This window comes from Callorhinus ursinus, unplaced genomic scaffold (genome assembly GCF_003265705.2).
Source record: "Callorhinus ursinus isolate GAN/ISIS: 27379988/994484 unplaced genomic scaffold, GSC_fseal_2.0 scaffold1, whole genome shotgun sequence".
Classification (NCBI taxonomy): Eukaryota; Metazoa; Chordata; class Mammalia; order Carnivora; family Otariidae; genus Callorhinus; species Callorhinus ursinus.
The window spans coordinates 979,794-999,823 of record NW_027397063.1 but is presented as its reverse complement, the minus strand read 5'-3'; the positions used below and the strand labels follow the sequence as shown (position 1 = coordinate 999,823).

Sequence of the window (20,030 nt, the reverse complement as noted above, 5' to 3'; positions counted from 1 at the left end):
AGGTCAGGGCACTTGCTGGAGATCAGACCATCCAGACTGGCCCAGCTGGGGAGTGGGGGCAGAAGGAGGTGAGATCCCCCCCTGTGTCCCCTGGGAGCTCCAGAAAGGTCTGTCCTGGATTTTTCTCAATCCCAGATCCAGTTCTCCATGGACGGGTGGTGGCAGGGTCAGATGGTCCCCTATTAACCCTGTTTAGTTTTCACAAGATCCCTGCGAGGAGTGTTCTTGTCACCATGTCAGATACCCAAGGCTGCCTTCCAGAAACCGCTGTCCATCCCAGGAGTTCTTATCAAACTCCAGACCCTTTCTCTGGGGTTGCACAGCCGGTGCTCAACAGCTGTTTGTTGACTGACTGACTGAGCACCCAGAGAGGCGGGACCGTATTTAGATAGCTTCAGTGGCGGGAGAGCCTGGTAAGGTTTAAACCAAACAGCCAGTCAGCCAAATAGCCAAGTGTGGATACTAAGGTGCAGGTACCCACAAACCCTCAGAGGCAGAGGGGGAAAGGGGATTCCTGGCACCCTTTCTCTTCTGACCCAGTGGCTGGCCTCCTCCCGCCATGGCCTGGCCATCTGGATTCCCAGTAGAAGGGAGTCCCCAGTGGATTTCCCTGCTGACACATGTAGAGCAATTAGGATAGCAAACGTTGGCAGGGGAACCACAGGCCAGGCTTGGGGTGCTCCCCGCCCTTCCGCTGCTCCCCCCACAGTCAGTGGAAGGTGGGTGCTCCCAGGATCAGATGAGGTCACTGATAACCTTGGAGGAGCTTAGCTCAGTCTTACCTGTCTCCCCTCATTTCTCAAACAAATAAAGCCCTTTGGTAGGTCCAGATAAGGGCCACATGCCCAGCGCCTCACTTTTGGGGGGGATATATATGGCTTTACAAGTACCAAGACTATTTTTTGTTCTTGTTACAAACCTTACCTTATTTAGTCTCTGCGTTTAGCCCAAAGTAAATTTTTATGGGTGGAGTGAAAAGGTCTCACCCACAGAGGTTTCTTTCTTTTTTTTTTTTTTAAGATTTTATTTATTTATTTGACAGAGAGAGACACAGCGAGAGGGAACGCAAGCAGGGGGAGTGGGAGAGGGAGAAGCAGGCCCCCTGCGGAGCAGGGAGCCCCCGATGGGGTTGCTGGAAGATCTACCAGCAAAGCAGAGGTGTCAGGAAATTATGGGAAAAATTACAATGATATAAGAGAACAGGCGCTTTTGAAGTATCCGGGTATTTGAATTATATGAAAAATTGTCCTGTGTACCCAGTGCACTTTTGGATGTAAGGCCAGAGCCTTCCACAAGGCTTTTGGGAGAGCTGGGCAGGGAAGTCTGGTTTGGGTCTGCACCTTTCCCAGAGGTACAGATTTCCCCAGGTCACCTGGCTGTGGACACTGCAAGAAGCCTAATCTGGAAGGCCAAGTTCACTTTTCCTGCTGAGCCAGGCAAGGCTAGTGTGGTGCGAACCAGGCAAAGGACCCAGGAGTTGGGTAAAGGACAGTTACCAGGGCACGGTTGTCCATTTTCAGAAATCAGGATTCCTGGGTCTTTATTAAATTCTTTTTCATTCAAGTCCCCCAGTTTTAAATGTTGGTTCTTTCCATTTCTCCTTAATGGAGTAAACGTTGACCCCAACCAAGCCATCCTGCACAGATGGGGGCTGGGGGGGGACCCGCTGGTGAGAGCCATTGGTGCCCTACTATGGTCACTGTGGTCATCCTTGGAAGTGAAATTGGGCAGACAGTAATTTCCTGGGGTTGAGAAGACACCTCCGTGGAGGTTGAGGGGCTGTGATCCTGTTTGGGGGATCAGGATATGTGGAATTTAGTCACTTCCTTATGGGGAGACCAGGATAAGCCCCTAATTCCTACAGCTTAGGAGGAGAAATTAAAGGTCATCCCTTTTGTGCTGAACAGAGTTTGCAGGGAAGGGTCTCCAAAGCCTCTTGCGGCGGCCTGGGCCCCGAGGGGCTCTGGGGCCAGGCGCCTCCCTCGTGCTTGGGGTGGAGGCCTCCAGAAGTTGTGCTTCCTGACACCCGCGGGGACAGCGCGGGGAGACCCAGAGTGCCTGCGCGGGGACTTTCCAGGCCACCCACTCGCCACAGTCCGCTTGGGGGAGTTTTGTGGTCCCGGGAATGGTCCCCAAATTCGCTGAGACTACGCGAGGTTCCCCATCCTGCGCGACCCGCTCTGGCTTCGCGTCCCGCACTCCCTGAGCGCAGCGGGCAGAGGCCGGTCTGGCCTGCAGGAAGGGAGCTGGACCCACAGCTCACCCCGGAGGGGTCGCAGCCGGTGCACGAGTGGGCCTGGAGCCTGGGGCTGCCTTCTCCACTGGAGGCGATGGGGCACAGGCTGAGGACCGCAGTCGCGGGCCTTCTCCACGTCGCGCCTGGGCGGTGGCGCTAACTGGACAGTTGCTGGCCCGCCTGCTGCAGAAGGACTCCGGGTAGCCGCTGAGGGTTCTCCCACCTGGCACTTAGCGCCGAAACCTCACCCGGCTTTTCTACTTTCTCCCGAATACGCAGAAGAAAGCCTGGGATTTCTGGGGTCACGCAGCAGAGCCGGGGACACAGGAGAGGAGGGTTCGCTGAGCGGGGCCACCTTTCCCCTGGTGCGCTTTCTGAAACACTTGCGAGCTTCAGGGAGGTGGTGGGGGAGAAGCAGGAGGTCTTTGGGGGGGCAGTTAAGAACTGGGGAACCCTAGTTATGTGGCAACTGATACCTTCCAGTTATCGTCGAGTACCTACAAGACTCCCACCGCCTTCGGCCCCTCCCCCTCCCCGCCTCGGGTGCTTTAGGAGCTTGTTCTGGGGAAGGCTCTAGGTAAACCCTTCCCAAGCCGGGGCACTAGGATCGGAAGAGGCACCGCGCTCCCGAGGCGCCTGTGAGGGCTGGGGAGTCCGAGGGATTACGTGAGGTTTAAAAAAAAAACAAAAAACAAAAAACTTTTTTTTTAATGCAGAAAAAACTGCCTCCTGGACGGCTAGGACATTTCGTCTGGGCTTATCTTTAGGAAAATGCATAGTTGCCGGCCACACAGTGAAGGGAGGGAGTGAGGGAGGGTCCTTGGGGGAGTATTTACAGGTCAAATCCATATCCCCGTTTGGCTTCGAGGATGGCAGGTTTCAAAGCAGATTAGATTACTTTATGGCATTTCAAATAAAACGGCAATTTCGGAGCCGTGAGCACGTGGGCGACCCACGGGAGCTATGGGCCTGGCCAGCTCAGCGCGCACTGGGGGCGCTTGGACCCGAGGCCTCGGCGGGAATATCTCCTCTGGCCTTTTTTTCTCTTTAATCCAGGGCAAAGGGTCGATGGCAAGAACACAGACGGCGGCCTGCGGGGCCCAGGAGGCGGCAGGCGGGACGCTCGGGATTCCGGCCCACCAGGGCGCGCGGTGGGGAGGTTTCCGCGCGCTCTGCGGGGCGTGGGGGCCTCTCGATCGGCGCTGCCATGTACTGATTTGCTTTATTCCCCGGTCCAGGTTTAGGAGACGCGTGGGGACAGCCAAGCCGCGCGGGGCCCCTGGACAGCGTCGCCAAGGAGCTGGGATCGCACTTGCTTCAGGTGAGGCTCCTTTGAGGGGGGGAGGAGCGCAGCCACTGCCTAAGGCGCTGTCCTGCGCCCGCGTGGGGGCTCCCTTCTGACCCCGCCACTCCAGCCTCGAGATGTCCCTCCCCAAGGAGCCCCGGATGGATCCATAGGACACCATCAGGCTGCAGAAGTCGCCGAGGCCAGAGAAAGCTGCTGGACCTGGAGGCAATTGTCTACCTCCCCACCGTCCCTTCGTGCATCCTTTTTGGAGGCCGGGACTAGAGGGGACACAGCTCAGAGTAACCTCTGGCCAGCCCCACCCCCATCTGGCATCTCACCGTGTCCCAGCCCCAGTACTCACCAGCTCACCAGACCTAGGCCTACGGTCGCCAGTGGAGGCGCGGTTCTTTCCAACCTTACTTCGCTTAGGGAACTTTTGTGGAGCCATTGCTCAGTTATAGATGCTGTGCGAGGCGCTTGAGCCAAAGAAGGAATGATCCGGGGGAGGCTCTGAGCCAGAGTGTGGCCGTCCTAAAGCCTTTGACAATCGTGTATGTTTGGAAGGGGTGCAAGAAAAGAAAGACAGTATCTGTAATAGAATATTAACGTTAGCATTTATTGAGAGTTTACTACGGACCAGATTCTGTTTTAAATCTTATTGTATCAGGGTGCGTCATCACCCACCTAGAGTAGGTTCTGTTTTGAACTCCATTTTTTCAAAGGAGGAAATTGAGGCACAGCCAGGTTAAGCAACATGCCCGAGGTCACACAGCAAGTGCTGGAGCCTGGTTCAACCCAAGTCCTCCACTTCTTGAGTGCTTCAGGTTAGGACCTGGTGCGGCCTCTGGGGTCACCCGGCTCACGGAAGGAGCCCTTGCTTGGTTTGTGGTCAGCCGCTTATAGCCCTCGGCTCAGAGTCATTTAGTCCAGGGTTGATAAACCAATCCTGGCCTGGGCTTTGGCCCGCAGTGTCTGCGGCTCTGGCCAGCTAAGCGTGCACACGACCAGCCATTTCCAAGTCAGCGGCTGGCGCTAGGTGGGGACAGCAACGCCTCTTGTCTCCGAATCTTTCAAATGCCCTTTACAGAGCCTCATCAACGACCCGATTCATTCCCCTCACCTGTCATTTGTCTCTGCCATCGAAAAATGCTTACCAAGAGCTGTTTTGCATTTCCTCCTTCTATTTTGTGTTTTCTTTAAAAGAAAAAAAATAGGTTGGCGGCAGTGCGCAATGACTTGGGTCAGCGAGTCAGCCAAGAGCACCGCATTTCGAAAAAAGCGGATCTTTTCAAAACCCCTTTCCCCAGATGTCCTAGTACGATTTTTTCCCTTTTTTTTTTTTTTTTTTTAATGCATGCTCTGGGGAAGAGAAGATCCCAGAGAATATTTGATACCTGAAGCTTTTACAGCAGAAAGCGAACGATGTGGTAGCCAGGCGGCGAAATGGCACTCTTGGAGTCCTTCCTGCGCCCTGCGCTCACCCCCTCGCTCACTTCCAGCTCCGTGCGTGGTGTTTTGCTTGTTTGATACTCCTACATATTATAAGTGACCCTAACGTCAGGGACAACTCAGTGAAAACCCGGCGGGCATAGGTTCCTCCACTGTGCATTTCTTTAATTCCGGAATGCTGTGCCGACGGGCTTGTTTACTGTTAATATACATTCAAGCGAATTAGGTCATTGGAAGCTAGGAAGACATACCCAACAATTTCCATTAACGATATTATTTTTTTAGCTACTGCTGGCAACTTTCAGAATTTAATTATGATAATTTTTTTCTTTTTTTCTCGTATGGCTGTCAGATACTGTTTCAATAAATGTATCTCTTTAATGATTTTGGAGTTAAGCAAAAGTTTAAAATGTGCCAAAACGTTTATAACTTTAGAAATTGCTGTATAGTTTATATTTCTGAAACGGAATTTCGTTGCAAAAATATTTTGTAGCTGAGTTAGAAACGAGAAAGTAAGGCTTATAATCAAGATGTTGATTTCAACCTCAGTGTAGGTTAGGGTGATGATAGTTGAGTTGGCAAAGGATTTTTACAGTAAAACTGTGTTTGAGACGGCAGAATGTAAGGATATCTTTCAAGTTTCACTTCTACTACATTCTTTGTAGGCCCCCTCTAAAGAGGGGGCAGATTTAGAAAAACCGAAGGTAATCTGGTTTCAATTACATGCTGTAAAAATAGAATTTGTGGCCAGAAATTAATTTGGAATATTTTTTATGGGGGCAGCATTGTGGGTTGTATGGATCTTTCACCAACTTTATTGCTTTTCTTTGGTTCTGGATCTAAAATATGAATGGGTAAATAAAAATGCAGTTTCCTTTTTCAAAAATAATTTAGTCTTTTTATCCTTGCCACATATAAATATAATCATTACCTTTTTATTTGTCTTAATTAACTCCTAAAATTTTACTTTATTTTTTTGAGGGCTAGCCAACTTAGGCAGTATCATTTAGGTAGTTTTAATTTTTCAGAGATTGATACTTTTTCTCCTTGAATTTTGCAAAGGTTGCTTGATCTCTTGCAAATTCTAAGTAGTTAATTCTGTAGACATAGTCTGTTAAAATAACCGGGTATTTTATTTTCAGGGGAGTGGTAGTGTTCGGAATTTATTATTCAAATGGTACTTAGGGGTAACTAGAAAATTGTGGCAAATAAAGCATATGTCCTAGTGGTATAAAGGACTGCCAATTATGACATAAAATGGTCTATAGAGTGGTAGGTTTCCCCCTAAGTACCATAGAACTCCGGATTTGTGCTAAGTGCTAAAATAACCCTAAACAATAAAACTACTGCATTTAAACTGAGCATGTTAGGAGTTCTCGAGTGTTTTGCATGATTTTTGTGATGTGGATATAAGATTGTTTTTAAAGTGCTTTAAAAGCATTTGAGAGCCTGGCCCCAGGAATTAAACCTTCAGTGTTATAACCTGGAATCCTTCTTATGGCCCTGGGCTCGTTTTGCATTTAACAACTATGTATGGATGATAAGATTTTATACATTCCTCCACCTCAGTGACAGTACGATTATGAGTTTTCAGTCTACTGTATTAACTATCACCTCTTCCCCTGGCACTCTTTTTTACAGACTTTGGATGGATTTGTTTTCGTGGTAGCATCTGATGGCAAAATCATGTATATATCGGAAACAGCTTCTGTGCATTTGGGCTTGTCACAGGTAAGTATTACCTAATTTTATATACAACCAAAATATAAAAGTAAGCGTTGGCGGATCTTGACCGTGTTACCCAACTTGTCGATGATTCTGTTTAAGCGTCTGCTTTTGTGTATGAAATAACCCAAAACTGCAAAATCATCTTCTTAGGCCATCCCGCTGAGCTTTTCTTCATGTTGCATTTCCCGGTTTTACTTTCTTTTTCCTTTGGGATTAATGACCAGTATATCTTTGCAACAGTCAGCTTTGTTCTGAGATTCTGCCTGATAGCCTGGACTCTGCTTCTACAGTAACACTCTTCCACTAACAAGAACCTCACAAAGGGAGATTTTTCTGTCCATGCTTGCTGGGCTGCACGTGGTATTGTGAGTTGCCATGAAAGCAAGAGGAAAACTGATGTTGAACATGGATTTTATGCAGACTGTGCTTTGGGGAGAGAGAAGGCGGCCCGGGGAGGGGGGTGCGTAGATTTATGAGTGTTCACATGGAATTCAGGGTAATTTTTCCTGAGTTTTTCCAGTTCAGTGGTCGCTTCAGTAAAGCATTTTATATGCTTGTGATAGAAACTCATAAAACTCAGTTTACTACTGTTTTCACAGCAAGGTCCTGTTTTCTCTAGAACATTTAAATATTACCGATTTTTCTGGAACTGTCTTTTAAAAAGGGGTTTATCCCGTCAAGGAAAGAGATGCGCTCAGCTTTTATCTATTCCAGTCAAGCCAAGGGGGTGGGGGGGGGGGGGGGGGCGTGGGGGGGGGGGGGGCAGAAATCGGCTGCTGTCTCAGCTCCTTGGAATGTGGGGAGGGGAGGAGTCTGCTTGTGGCCCTTCACATTTCTGATTTAACAAGCCTGGTGGAGGTTCTAAGAGTCACATTTTTTTTATACATCTAGGGATTAAATGTTTCTTTATATTGTGACTTATCAGAGTGCTTTTTTTCATCACGACTGAAGACACACTAGAATTAATTAGGGACAGGAAATGGGCTCCCAGGAGGCAGATGAATAATCTGTATTGCACCAGCCCTCTCTGTAGTTAAGCCAAAATAAAACCGGCCAATTAACGGGGCTGGGGTTTTTTTTTTGTTTTTTTTTATGGAAAAACAAAATTACCAATTTGGAAACCTGCATCTGGTGTATTCCTTTTCTTTTTCTACCATTGCATTTTTTTAAACTTGCCATTTATTTACAGCCTTCTCTTCCAATGTGTGCATATCCTCATCCATGCCCAAGGGGGTTTCTGTGCCTCTGTTTCTTACGTAAAGTCCTTTAAAGAGAATCTCATATTAAAATTATTTAGTGTTTCCTTTTCTCTTCCTCTTCTCTTCCTTTATAAAACCAGGTCTCCCAGCTAAGATTTGCTAAGGCTTGGCCCTTATACTTCCATGACTGATGGCATTAGTATACTCGTAGAACGGGAAATACTGTTGGGAACATGAAATGTACTATTTACATATTTTCCAAGGTTGTTATGCTCTGAATTTCCACCTTACCCTATTTAGAATTACTTAAGGTCTTTTTGTTGTAACCAGTCTGGTGTCTAGACATCGTTCTATCTGTGGCTGAATGATTTTGAGCAGATTACTTGACTTTTCAATTGTAATTTATTGAATCTTTGGTTAGTCTTAGAATAATGTCACAAACAAGATAAAACATTTCACCTCCTTTAAAAAGGACTGGTAAAGATGAAACAGGTACAGTCACTATTTTCAGATATTAAATTTAGATCTGAGCTCCCTAGCAGTCAAAGCAAAAAGGGAAATGCCCAGTTATATGGTTTTCATTGTCCGATAGGTCAGGTACTTAGCCTCCCTGAACCATCACTTCAATAAGACAATCCTGCCTGCTCTACCTCTCTTTCAGGATTGTGGTAAGAACTATATCAAAGTGCCCATTTTATGTCATTTATAAACAATAGGGAGCTGCACAGAATCCAAGTGTCCCCACAGTTTCATTAGATCTATACATCAGGTAGCACAAAAGTTCTTCAAATAGTGTCCTTTGGTGGGCACATGTTGGGGCTGCCTAGTCCTGTGGAATGTTGTGGCACATCATAAGGCCCTGCGCACATCCCAGGACTCCAGTTGACTCAGTCAGGCTGCTCAGTCTAGCATCCTACAACTCTCTCTCTGTCATTTTTCTCTTTTTATGTGGGAAATGAAATTGACCGTTTATGAGCACAATAATTAAGAATGAACAAAATATCGGATAGGTGACAAATCTGCCTCCTGTTCATGATGAACTCCTGTTCAGGATTAATCCCAATTGAAACTATATTTCCTTTTGGTCATAATGCAGAAATAAAACTTGGAGTCATAATTTTGAAAAGGGAGGGAGTTCTACACACTATCATTTTTCAAGAATGTTGTAGAGATGCCTTTTGTCTATATGTTGCCGGCCGGGAGAAGTGTCAGTTTTAAAAAAAGATAAATCAAACTAACTGTGTAGAGGGACTGATGTTTTTTTTCCCCCTGATCTCTTGGCGGGACTGTCTCACCATCAGTCTCCAGCTATGAAAACACTTTAATGCAGACGTGAACCCTCGCTAGGGTCTGGGGAGTGTTCCACGCTGAACTGTTTAAATAAGCAACAACAAACCTTTCCCTCCGATCTGTCTCCTGCTCACGATTAACTCTGCAGAAGGAAATCTAGGCAGAATCACAATGTGTATTTTTTTCTGACTTCTTTACTTAAATAGTAAAATGAAGTATTGAAAAGGATGTCAAATACCCAACTTCTCCTTTTAAAAAAATTTTTTTGTACCTTTTAGATTATTTGTATTAGTAGTAAGAAGTCAGGCAAATATGTCAAACATGAAAACTTTATTAAAATAGGCTTAAGGATTTTTTTTAAATCCTCAGAGATGAAAGTGTTAAGAAAATTCTATCCAGTAGGCCGAGTAACCCTTTAAATAGATTTTCTGATGAATAACGATAGTACCGATAGCTTTTATTTACATAGTGTCCTTCTGTGGTCCAAGAACTTTCAATTACTCTCAGTGACATTATCTCATTAAGTAACAACATCTTTCACATTAATTCAGGGTTAAACTCTATGTTAGCAGCTCCTGGGGAACCTAAGCTCCTAGGTTTGTCATAATTGTGTGATAATTCACAGCAAAGTGTTGTTTTTTTTTTTTAATCTGCGCTATCTAAATAACTATCTGAGTGATGTATTTGAGAGTATGAAAATCATTCTTTATGTGTTATAAGCCCGTCCTAATCCAAAGCCTTTTATTGAACTCTTTTAAAACAAGTGTGGGAGTAAGAAATCTGGCAGAGTTTATTATTTTTGCTTTTAAATTAGTAAACAGGGTGATCCTCGCTGTTGGACTTTCGGACCAAAGAGTGACAGAGCTGACATCGAATTGCAAGTTGTCTCCTCAGTTCACAGTCTGAGTGTGGGGAAACAGAGTCAGGCTACAGGCTTGAAAATCCTACTTGGTGTGTGCACACACAAATAATAGGTAATGATTCATGTGGTCAAAAGATAGAGCTGGGGAAGCACTCTTTTTCCATGCGGGTTTACTAGGTGGCTAGTTCCATGGTTTTTTGGTTAATGTAATTAACTTAACTTATATTGGAAGAAGGAAAAAAAAGCCCTGTATACCTGCTGTGTATTTCCGCAGACTCTTTTAAGCATCCCTGTGGTTTAAATTTCTTCACCAAAGCCACATACGTCATACAGCAGCATCTAGGTAACTAATATAAATTTTCAAATAACTATAGATATGTGTGAAATAGCCTTTTATGAGACATATAAAGGAAAATGTAATATTTGAGAGTGTGGCCGGAACCACAGCCGTAAAAATAGCCATGGCATTGTTTGGGGCCATAAGACCTAATCCTTGCACTTTTGAAATAAAGAGAAAGGATAGCGTTTTATGTTTGTTGACATAACTCGAACTCTGAAATCCAAACCATCTTTTTTTTTTTTTTAATGCTTAATTTACCATAGTCAGCAAAACACCCAAAGCAGAGTAATGTGTATTTCCAGAGTACTGGGTGACTTTCCCCTCCCGACCCAGAATATATCCATTTAGTGCTGTATTTATCAGATGTAGTTTTCTTGGCAGGAAGGAAAGCTATTCAGCAAAACATAAAAACGCTCTTAGTAGGAAAGCAATTCATTTTGTAGTTAGCAGGGTTTTACAAATACTAAAATATCACATTGAAGGTCTGTTTTAATACAGTTGATGTATGAGACCTGGGGAGTTTTATAGCGACAACCATAATTTTTTTTTTTTGTGAGGTAGTCACATTTCCTTCAACCATTCAAAAGCACGAATAGATATGTAAATACAGGAAACACCATGTCAACCATAATTTTGAGTCAAGGTCAGCACTGTTTTATCATTCCAAAATTTGTTCTTTAAAAACATTTCTGTTATTTGAAGACCATTTTACTTCCTGGACAGCCTTGGAGTTTATAATTGAACCAAGGATTCAGAAAATCAAGCCTCTTAATTCATGGACCTTCTCTCTTCTCATTCTCCAAACACATGTGGTGAGAATGGGGCCTTTGAAGACAGATGAAGCTGCTTTGGGATTAAAACGCGAATCGAATCCCTGTAAGGACAGATGCAAGTATATAAATATACTTTCTCTAAAAAGACATGGGGTACTTTTTTCTGATTAAGAACTTGGTGCAAACCAGAATGCTCATTTTTTCCCCTAAGAACATGAGTAAGAGAGAGATGATAGACCCACACACACACAGAATCTATCTCGTTGTGTTTTCATTTTAAAAATAAGCTGTTGAGGGGCGCCTGGGTGGCTCAGATGGTTAAGCGTCTGCCTTCGGCTCAGGTCATGATCCTGGGGTCCTGGGATCGAGCCCCGCATCGGGTTCCCTGCTAGGCGGGGAGCCTGCTTCTCCCTCTGCCTCTGCCTCTCTCTCTCTCTCTGACTCTCATGAATAAATAAATAAAATATTTAAAAAAAATAAGCTGTTGAAATGTGACTCGATTAAAAAAAAAAAAAAGCCCAGCTCCCTTATTGATTTGCCTCTGTCCCTCTCCACCTGACAGAGCTTACCAGGAATCCCCATCACTGACTTCAGGGAAGAGGAGATGGTCCTGTCCCAAATGGCTGACTTAACACTTGCTGGCTTATCGAAATTTTTTAAGGATGAACAGAAATGATTTGAAAGGACACTATTTAGTTCTTAATCCTTATTGTTTTTAATGAACTCACGTAATAACTTTGGTCATAGGCAAATCCCCTTTTGGGTCTTGTGGGGAGGGAGGGAGGCTCTCTGTAACAGGATTGTCTCCGTTCCTCTGTAGGCATAATATTGGCAAGAAACATTCCATGAATAATGCAGAAAACAGAACTACAAAAGCCGTTTTAGGGACAAGATTACTTAGCAGGCCAGAAACAGAATTTGTTCTGAATAAAATGGTAACCCCTACATCTTAACTAATTGGAAGATCTGGCTCAGAGGAAGGGGGTAAATTCCTTCACCTCTCCCTGGCTGCTCAGTCCCAAGGAAGGAGCTGATGGCCTTGATGCTAATTTGGAACAGTGGCGCCCAGAAGAACTTGTCCATGAAATTGCCTGTGGTTGTCCTGCTGCGTGAGGTGGCCCGGGCAGAGCGGCCCCTTGACAGGAGATGGTGTTGGCTTCGCTCTGAGGGAGACCAGTGAGCCTCCCAACAAAACATGAGGCATGACACACTTAAAAATAACAAGGGGGTGGTTGGGGACAAGGCCCTCGCAAGCCTGCCTTTGCTCTTTTAGCCTGCCCTCTCCCCGTGGGGCAGAGCTGAGAAAGACTGAGTCAGACCTGCCCACGGTTCCCTGCCACCCGAGGGCAGTTTCTCACGCGCTCTCAGCTTCCCCGCCCCCCACCCCGGGCTTTGGGGCTCCTGAGGGCTGTGATGGAAGAGCCATCACTGGCCTGGGCTCCTGGTCAATACTGGGTGCACTGTTCTTGTCTGCACCACTGCATCTCTACAACAGGGTCCACCCACCACTGCTCAGAAGGCCCTTCTGATGGTCATAGTCTCTGGAACATTCTACGGCACCGCCCATCTTGGGGTGATGGGTCAGGGTGTCCAGGTCTTGAGACTCTCTAACATCCCCTATCGTGGCACTTACTTTTGGGAGAACAGTAGGAAAGTTCTCAAGGTTCGGTGTCGAGTCACCAGGAATCTCTGTGGAAAGGTCCTAATGCTGGTGTTTTCCTAGAGACCCCCGTCCCTGCAAGGGTCCCGTCCAACACGCACGTGGGCTCTGGGCCTGCCATCGTGTCCTCTGCAGGGTGTGCCTGGAAGTAGGCGGCATCCAAGTGCTGGGGTCGCGACCCCCGGAAATTACCACCGTGTCACATGGCTGTCTGGAGTGCGCCCAAACGGCCCCGCAGGTCACGCAGCCGCCCCGCCGCACCCGTGGGCGGGAGCTATTGGGTCACCGGTCATCCCAGAGTCAGAAGACCAGGGACATGTTTCTGGCAACGGGGAGGAGGCTTGGCGGTGCCCGAGGAAGGGCCTTTGTCGGGGTGCGAGCCCTCCTCACGTGCAGTGGAGCCCCCATGGCTCCCACCTGGCTCAGCCTTGGAGAGGACGTGACCCTCGCAGGGACCATCGTCTGGACTTGGCCGCTGGTGTCCCGGCTGGCCAGGCCCCTCAGGCAGCACGGGGGTGTGGGTGGAGCACGGTGGGGCCAGGCCTTGGCTCCAGTCTGCTGTAAGCTGCTTCCTGTGTAAAGGATACCGCCCGGGGCCATGGGGGGGCACCCACCTCCATGGCTCATCTTTCATCCTTCCTGTCCCAGTTCCTCCCGCTCGGGACTGTCGTGGCTTTCAGCTCACATCCCCACGTTGTGGCTTTCAGCTCACATCCCCACGTGGGAGACGGTTCAGGGTGCTGCTTGATAAAAGACGCGGGTTTCTGCATGTGGAGAAGGTGTGCACTGTGAGCAGAGGTCAAAGCTCTGTCCCTCGCAGTCCGTACCGATTGTCCACCTTCCCCTCCCCGACCTGCGCAGACCCCAGAGGATTTCTGACCCTTCCCTTCCCTCCGTGGCAGGTGGAGCTCACCGGCAACAGTATTTATGAGTACATCCACCCTTCCGACCACGACGAGATGACGGCAGTGCTTGCGGCCCACCAGCCCCTTCACCATCACCTGCTCCAAGGTATTTCCTCCAGACGAAGAAACCAGCACGAAAGCCAGACGAAGCTCTTGGATGGGATGCGAGGGTTTTGCTTCCCATGCTGCCCAGGGGAAGTGTGCGTGACTGGAGTGGCCCAGCTGGGCCTCTCCAGCAAACACGTGGCGTGGGGGACTTGCTTTTATGCGTCTGTCCTTTGAAGCAACACTCTTGATCCCATTTCTCTTGCCAGAGACCATGGTGGGCGCTGGTAGGAGGTAAAGGAAAGCGGTCAAGATGTGCTCTTGGTTTAGAACTCCAGGAACACAGGTCTAGACCTGGGCTTCTTAACCAGAGGGTCCCCGATAGAACTCAAGGGGTCTGTGAAACTGCGCGTGGAGAATTCCATCTTTCTTCTGTCTGGTTGGAATGTAGCATTTCCTTGGCTTATAGATTATGGGGGGTACACCATCTTACTCCCCCTTTTACCAGTGGCTTCGCCAACGATGAGAGTCACACACATTTTCATTTCACTTTACAGTTCTCACAAGTGTATAAACTTATCACGCACGCTCATCACTACTTCGAAATTTCAGGAGTTACGAGGCTGGCTGCTGGCTCTTGTTATTTAATGCGTGAATAAAGCAGCACATTTATAACCAAATCACCACTTGTTTTATTAGCAAAAGATATGAGCAAAAATATTTTGGTAACTGTTTTCAATACAGTTGGTTCAGTTTGTGATCTATATTTTTATCTTCTGCACTTAAAAACGTTATTCCAGGTAGGAATCTGTGGATTTTGTGCCATGGCACGAATCAGTTAAGAAGCCCTGGTCTAGACGGAGGCAGGTCCACTTCACTGGCCTGTCTCCATGTGGGGACACGATCCTCCACCTCCTCCACCACGGTCCCATTACTGAACACCTATGGATTGGGGTCCTACCGCCATAAGCGCGTGTGAGGACATAATGTGGTGTGATTGCTCGGGGGAGCAATGATGTGGGGCACATCATTACGCAAATGACTCCCTAAGTTACAGTTGCAATGCATGCTAGGACGACAAACTTATTCTGGGGCGCTGGCCTTGTAACACCCCCTCTCTGACAGTCCACTGAGCTAGCATGCTGCTCAGTGGGTCTCTTGTCTGCTGTGGACTATGGTATCCCAACTTGGCCAAAATTCCCCATAGAACAGAATGCAAAAGAAGAGACATCAAGCGTGGTAGAATGGGATAAGCAGCCGGAGAAGAACTCAAGTTCTAGTTGTACTGCTCCCTCCTGGGAGGGGCCGTTCTAAGGCTAGAAGGAGAGACTGCAGAAGAGCACACTCCGTTTTAAAACCACCTGCAGGTACAGCCTGTGGCCCCCATGTTCTTAGCCCCAGACATAGTCACTGTGCCTCTCACTTTTCCTTAACCAGGGAGAGAGACTGCTGTGCTGGTTTCTGAGATGAGATGGCTATGGTCTGTAGCTATGGTCTGTAACTCTTTTTTTTTTTTTTAAGATTTTATTTAATTTGAGAGAGAGAGAGAGAGCACTTGAGCACAAGCCGGTGGGGGGTGGGGTGCAGAGGGATGAGGGAGAAGCAGATGCCCTGCTGAGCAGGGAGCCTGACGTGGGGCTCGATCCCAGGATCCTGGGATCACGACCCGAGCCAAAAGCAGACGCCCACCGACTGAGCCACCCAGGCGACCCCACTGCGGGGTTGTTTAAAGCTGGAAAAGGCTGCAGGAGTCTTAGAGAACGCCTAAAACCATTGTGTTATTGTTCTAGAAAGTTCCAGAGTGTTGGTTACACAGGAATGGACTTTCTCCCACGAGCTCTGGTTTCATGTTACCTTTCCATGTCATAGCTTTAAGTTAAGTGTTTATCAGATGACAGCAAACCAGTCTTGGGAATATCAAGAGACCCTTCCAATCCCAGCCCCCGCGGGGTTCATGTCTGAGGTGTAGCAACCACACGAGAGAAACACGAAGCTCCAGGACCGGTGGGGTTGCCATCTGAGTGCGCAAGGTGTAAGGTGCACAGGCGCTGGGACTGCTCCCCGGCTTCTCATCCACAGAGCTGGTTTTCTGCTGCGGAGCTCGCCCTGCTGCTTCGTGGTTGTTGTGCTGTTGACTTTCTCCAAACTGGATGGGTCATTACCAGGTGAAGTTGTTTAGAGCTGAGCGTCCACACCTCAGTGCGTAGCTGGAAATGGTGCAGACAGGCAGGCATGTTACCGGGAAGCCTTAGGCCTCGCAGACCCCGGCCTGCTGCAGAGGAATTATGGGTATATGTGGCCGCCCCTCCAACAGTGGGGGGAAGTGAGCAGCCTCACGGGCGATTCCCTTGCTCTCCCTGGGGAGGGGCGGGGGGCATTGCCTCCACTCCTAATGGTAACCTTTCTTTAAAAATTAATTTATTGGGGCGCCTGGGTGGCTCAGTCGTTAAGCGTCTGCCTTCGGCTCAGGTCATGATCCCAGGGTCCTGGGATCGAGCCCCGCGTCGGGCTCCCTGCTCGGCAGGAAGCCTGCTTCTCCCTCTCCCACTCCCCCTGCTTGTGTTCCTGCTCTCGCTGTCTTTCTCTCTGTCAAATAAATAAATAAAATCTTAAAAAAATACTTTAAAAAATTAATTTATTAACTGCCACCAAATAGCTGTTTATTAGGAGTGGAGTGACGCCATCCTCACCCAGGGGCATGGACACGTCATTCCAGAGAACTGGTATCTGTTCACTGAAGCATAGGGTGTGTCCTTAGGGGACTCGCTTGCATTTGCAATAGTGAGGTCAGAGATTGGTGGGTGAGGCCTTCAGGCCAGCCAGGGAAAGACTGAATGGGGAGGGTCAGAGCCATCGAGAAAGGAGGGGTGGTCGGACCGGGGCTCTAGATGAGGGCAAAAGCTTCGATCTGGCCGAGTGAGTGGGTCTGTTGGGTTCTCTTCCCCATTCCATGGCAGTCTCGGGCAGGATGGGTGCCCCGTGGCTGCCTCCCTGTGCTGCGGAGAGGGCTGTGCTTGGGAGTCCTGACTCAATATCCTCTACCCTGAGGGAAGTCAGATGCCTCTGGGCCCTCCTGGCCAACTCAAGCATGCGCCCCAGGGCTGGCCAAGGTGATTTCTTTGGCACCAGGCCTCTCTGTGCCTGCCTGGAGGGGACCATGGGCCGGTTGAGCGGGGCTGGGCCCACTGCACTTAGAGTCCTCACCTGGCCCCAGGTTGGTGTCTCCTGAGCTCTTGCTACGGCCACGTTTCTGGCTGCCTTCTCTCTGGGGCATGTGGAAGCCACGCCAGGACGGGGCCAGTCTCCCCAGCCCACCCAGGTCGTGGCCACAGGCAGAAACTCTCTGGGTCAGGGGCTGGGCATTCTGGGATAGGGTCTCTGGCTGCCTGGTCTGGGCCTGAGGGTTGACTGATGTTGTTGGGACAAAATCGGGGGAAGCAGCTGGGGGACAGTTGGCCAATCTAACCTCACTCCTGCTTTCAGAGTATGAGATAGAGAGGTCATTCTTTCTGCGGATGAAGTGTGTCTTGGCGAAAAGAAACGCGGGCCTGACATGCAGTGGATACAAGGTATGAGGATCCTCGTGTCAGGGGAGGGAAGAAATTGTTCGCGCTGGGTCTTCACTGCTTTCTATTTTGCTTCCTACTGCGAACATCTGCAGACAGCAAGCACAGGGACCCAGACATTTCCCCCTGCCTAAGGCAGAACTTTCCGGGGAGGCCGCTTGCCTCTGCTCCTGCAGCAGGTATGAGAGCTGGTGTCTTACAAGGATATCCTAGGAGGGCTGGATGTCGTCAGAGGAGACCAGGAATAAACGTGGCCCAGGGTAGAATTTTCCTTTCCTGTAGGTTCTGCTTTGCTCAGGTCGGTGGCATTGGAGGAGCTGCCCCTCGAGCTTACTGAGAATCCCTATTGCAGGGTCGGCAGCGAGTATTCAGAGCACAGAAACGGTGCCCCTACCCTCGAACGTTCGGCCAAATCCAGGGATGATGACTATGATGTGCTTGACTAATGATAGAACCCATTCTGAGGGGCCATGAGCTTTCAGCAGCGGCATCTCATCTAGTTAATTAATAGTCATGGCAGTCCTCTGAGGGGAGTATTATTGGCCCCATTTTATGATCATCAGGGACGCAAGCAGAGAAGGGAGAAGACCAGCAGGAGGCCCGCAGGCTAAGGGGCAGAGTTCCTCCCGGCTGCATTTCTCTGCCAGACCTGGCCCCCTGCTCTGGCTAGCTCCAGAATCCAGGAGTAGGTCCCCCGCAGAGCCCACGGGCGGCGCGGTGCCTCAGCACCAGAATCAGCCACTCCCAGATGGAAGGGCAGGTTGGGGGAAGTCTGCGCTGAGCAACCCCTTCCAAGCTTCTGTGTCCTCTCTGGAGTCTGAAGTTACTGTTTCTCCCTCCTTTGTCCTCTCTTTCTGGAATGCCGCTCCCTACCTCCTCCCCACCCCAGGGGCTGCCTTTCCTCAGCCCCTTCCTTTGAACCCCACACTGAGCTCTTTCCTTTGACTTTACCTCACTCTGTTTTATAGTGTGGGGATACATTTCTTATTTGCTGACCCAGACTCGAAGCCTATCTCGACCAGGGGTGGAGAACCCCCAGCACTGTCCTGTACCCAACAGACTTGGGTCTTGAGTTATTTCTGCCGCTTATTAACTGTCTAATCTTAAGCAATACAGATCACCTACCTTGTCCTCCATCTCCTCATCAGTAAGATGGGACAATAGACTGGGCGGATTTTAAGATTTATTGCAGCTCTAAAGACTGAATGAATTCAGGAGTCCTGGAGGAACGTTTTTGAAAAGAGAATTTAAGATTTTAGCTGTTCATCACTGCTGTCGTGATGATTGGGATCCTTTCGAGATTTTACTGACTCTAACTTACATAAATCCTGCCAATATTGAGGCTGTAGGTTGCATAAATGTTTCTGTTTGACATTTGAAACACTATACGTTCTCTCCTGCATGGTTTTTGGCTATAACAAGCAGGTTTCTATGTAGCCACTCCTGCTTATTGCTTATTACAAGGGGATAAATTCTTGAGTTATAAATAAACAAAACAAAAATACATTAAAAGGAAGACTCTTGATTCTACTGAAAGAATTCTTAATTTACTGGAATGGTATAGCTTGTCAAGTGATATAAATGTCGAGTTAACAGATGTCAAATCCAGTCCCATTGGGAGGCGATGAGCATTACAGGTACCCAAGCGAGCATCATGGAACCAAGAGTTAGCTTCCCATGGTGCTTTTGTTGTACCATCTAGTAGTGACTTGGTGATGAGTTAATTATGGATAAATCCATTGTGTATTAGAGTCTTACCTTGTGGAGTTACTTGAGCAGAGTCGATTGGGTAAGACAACCCTTACATTTTATTATGATATTGTTTCCTGAGAAAGAAGCATGTTGGCCCAACAGCTCAGTAGAGGCTGGGCTGGGCATCGTCCCACATGCTCGAGAGGCGGGCAGGCCCCAAGCAAGGAGGAGTGGATGCCAGTCTGACCTCCTGGGCTGCCGGCGGCTGACCCTGCCCTCTGCTCTCCCCAGGTCATCCACTGCAGCGGCTACTTGAAGATCAGGCAGTATATGCTGGACATGTCCCTGTATGACTCGTGCTACCAGATCGTGGGGCTGGTGGCCGTGGGCCAGTCGCTGCCGCCCAGTGCCATCACAGAGATCAAGCTGCATAGTAACATGTTCATGTTCAGGGCCAGCCTCGACCTGAAGCTGATCTTCCTGGATTCCAGGTGAGTTTGGCACCTGATGCTCCTGCAGAGTTCCCGAAGATGCCGACAGGTGGAAACTGCCCCGAAAGCTACACTGTGAATAAGGGGAGGAATAAGTCATACTAAGAATGCGAGTTAGGGGGACGCCTGGGTGGCTCAGTCGGTTAAGTGTCTGCCTTCCATTCAGCTCAGGTCATGGTCCCAGGGTCCTGGGATGGAGCCCCGCGTCGGGCTCCCTGCTCAGTGGGGAGTCTGCTTCTCCCTCTCCCTCTGCTGCTCCCCCTGCTTGCATGCTTTCTCTCTCTCTCTCAAGAATGTGAGTTAGAAAGCGATTTGGTGGAACCAGGTCACGAACTGGAAGAATTGCTATCAGCCTTAGGACTCAGGGGTAGCCAGCTTCTCCAGGTTGTTTTATATTATTTACTTACCCCTTCATCATTTCACTGAAGTGGGAACTGGGAATATGTGTTGTGGACACAAGTTGGCCGTTTTTGAAGGCCCACGATGTCAGGATTCTGTCTTGTATC

At 48.5% G+C, this 20,030-nt stretch overlaps 1 protein-coding gene across 1 annotated transcript in view; it reads left to right on the top strand.

The window, feature by feature from the left end:
* SIM2 (SIM bHLH transcription factor 2) overlaps positions 1-20,030 on the top strand; it is a gene marked incomplete at its 3' end in the record, with an annotated part of 49,575 nt that overhangs the window by 6,152 nt on the left and 23,393 nt on the right. The window contains exons 2-6 of the mRNA XM_025871438.2: positions 3,475-3,557; positions 6,615-6,704; positions 13,728-13,836; positions 17,259-17,344; positions 19,325-19,524. Of these exons, the coding sequence (XP_025727223.2) occupies positions 3,475-3,557; positions 6,615-6,704; positions 13,728-13,836; positions 17,259-17,344; positions 19,325-19,524 (568 nt within the window). The remainder of the gene's footprint in view (positions 1-3,474; positions 3,558-6,614; positions 6,705-13,727; positions 13,837-17,258; positions 17,345-19,324; positions 19,525-20,030) is intronic.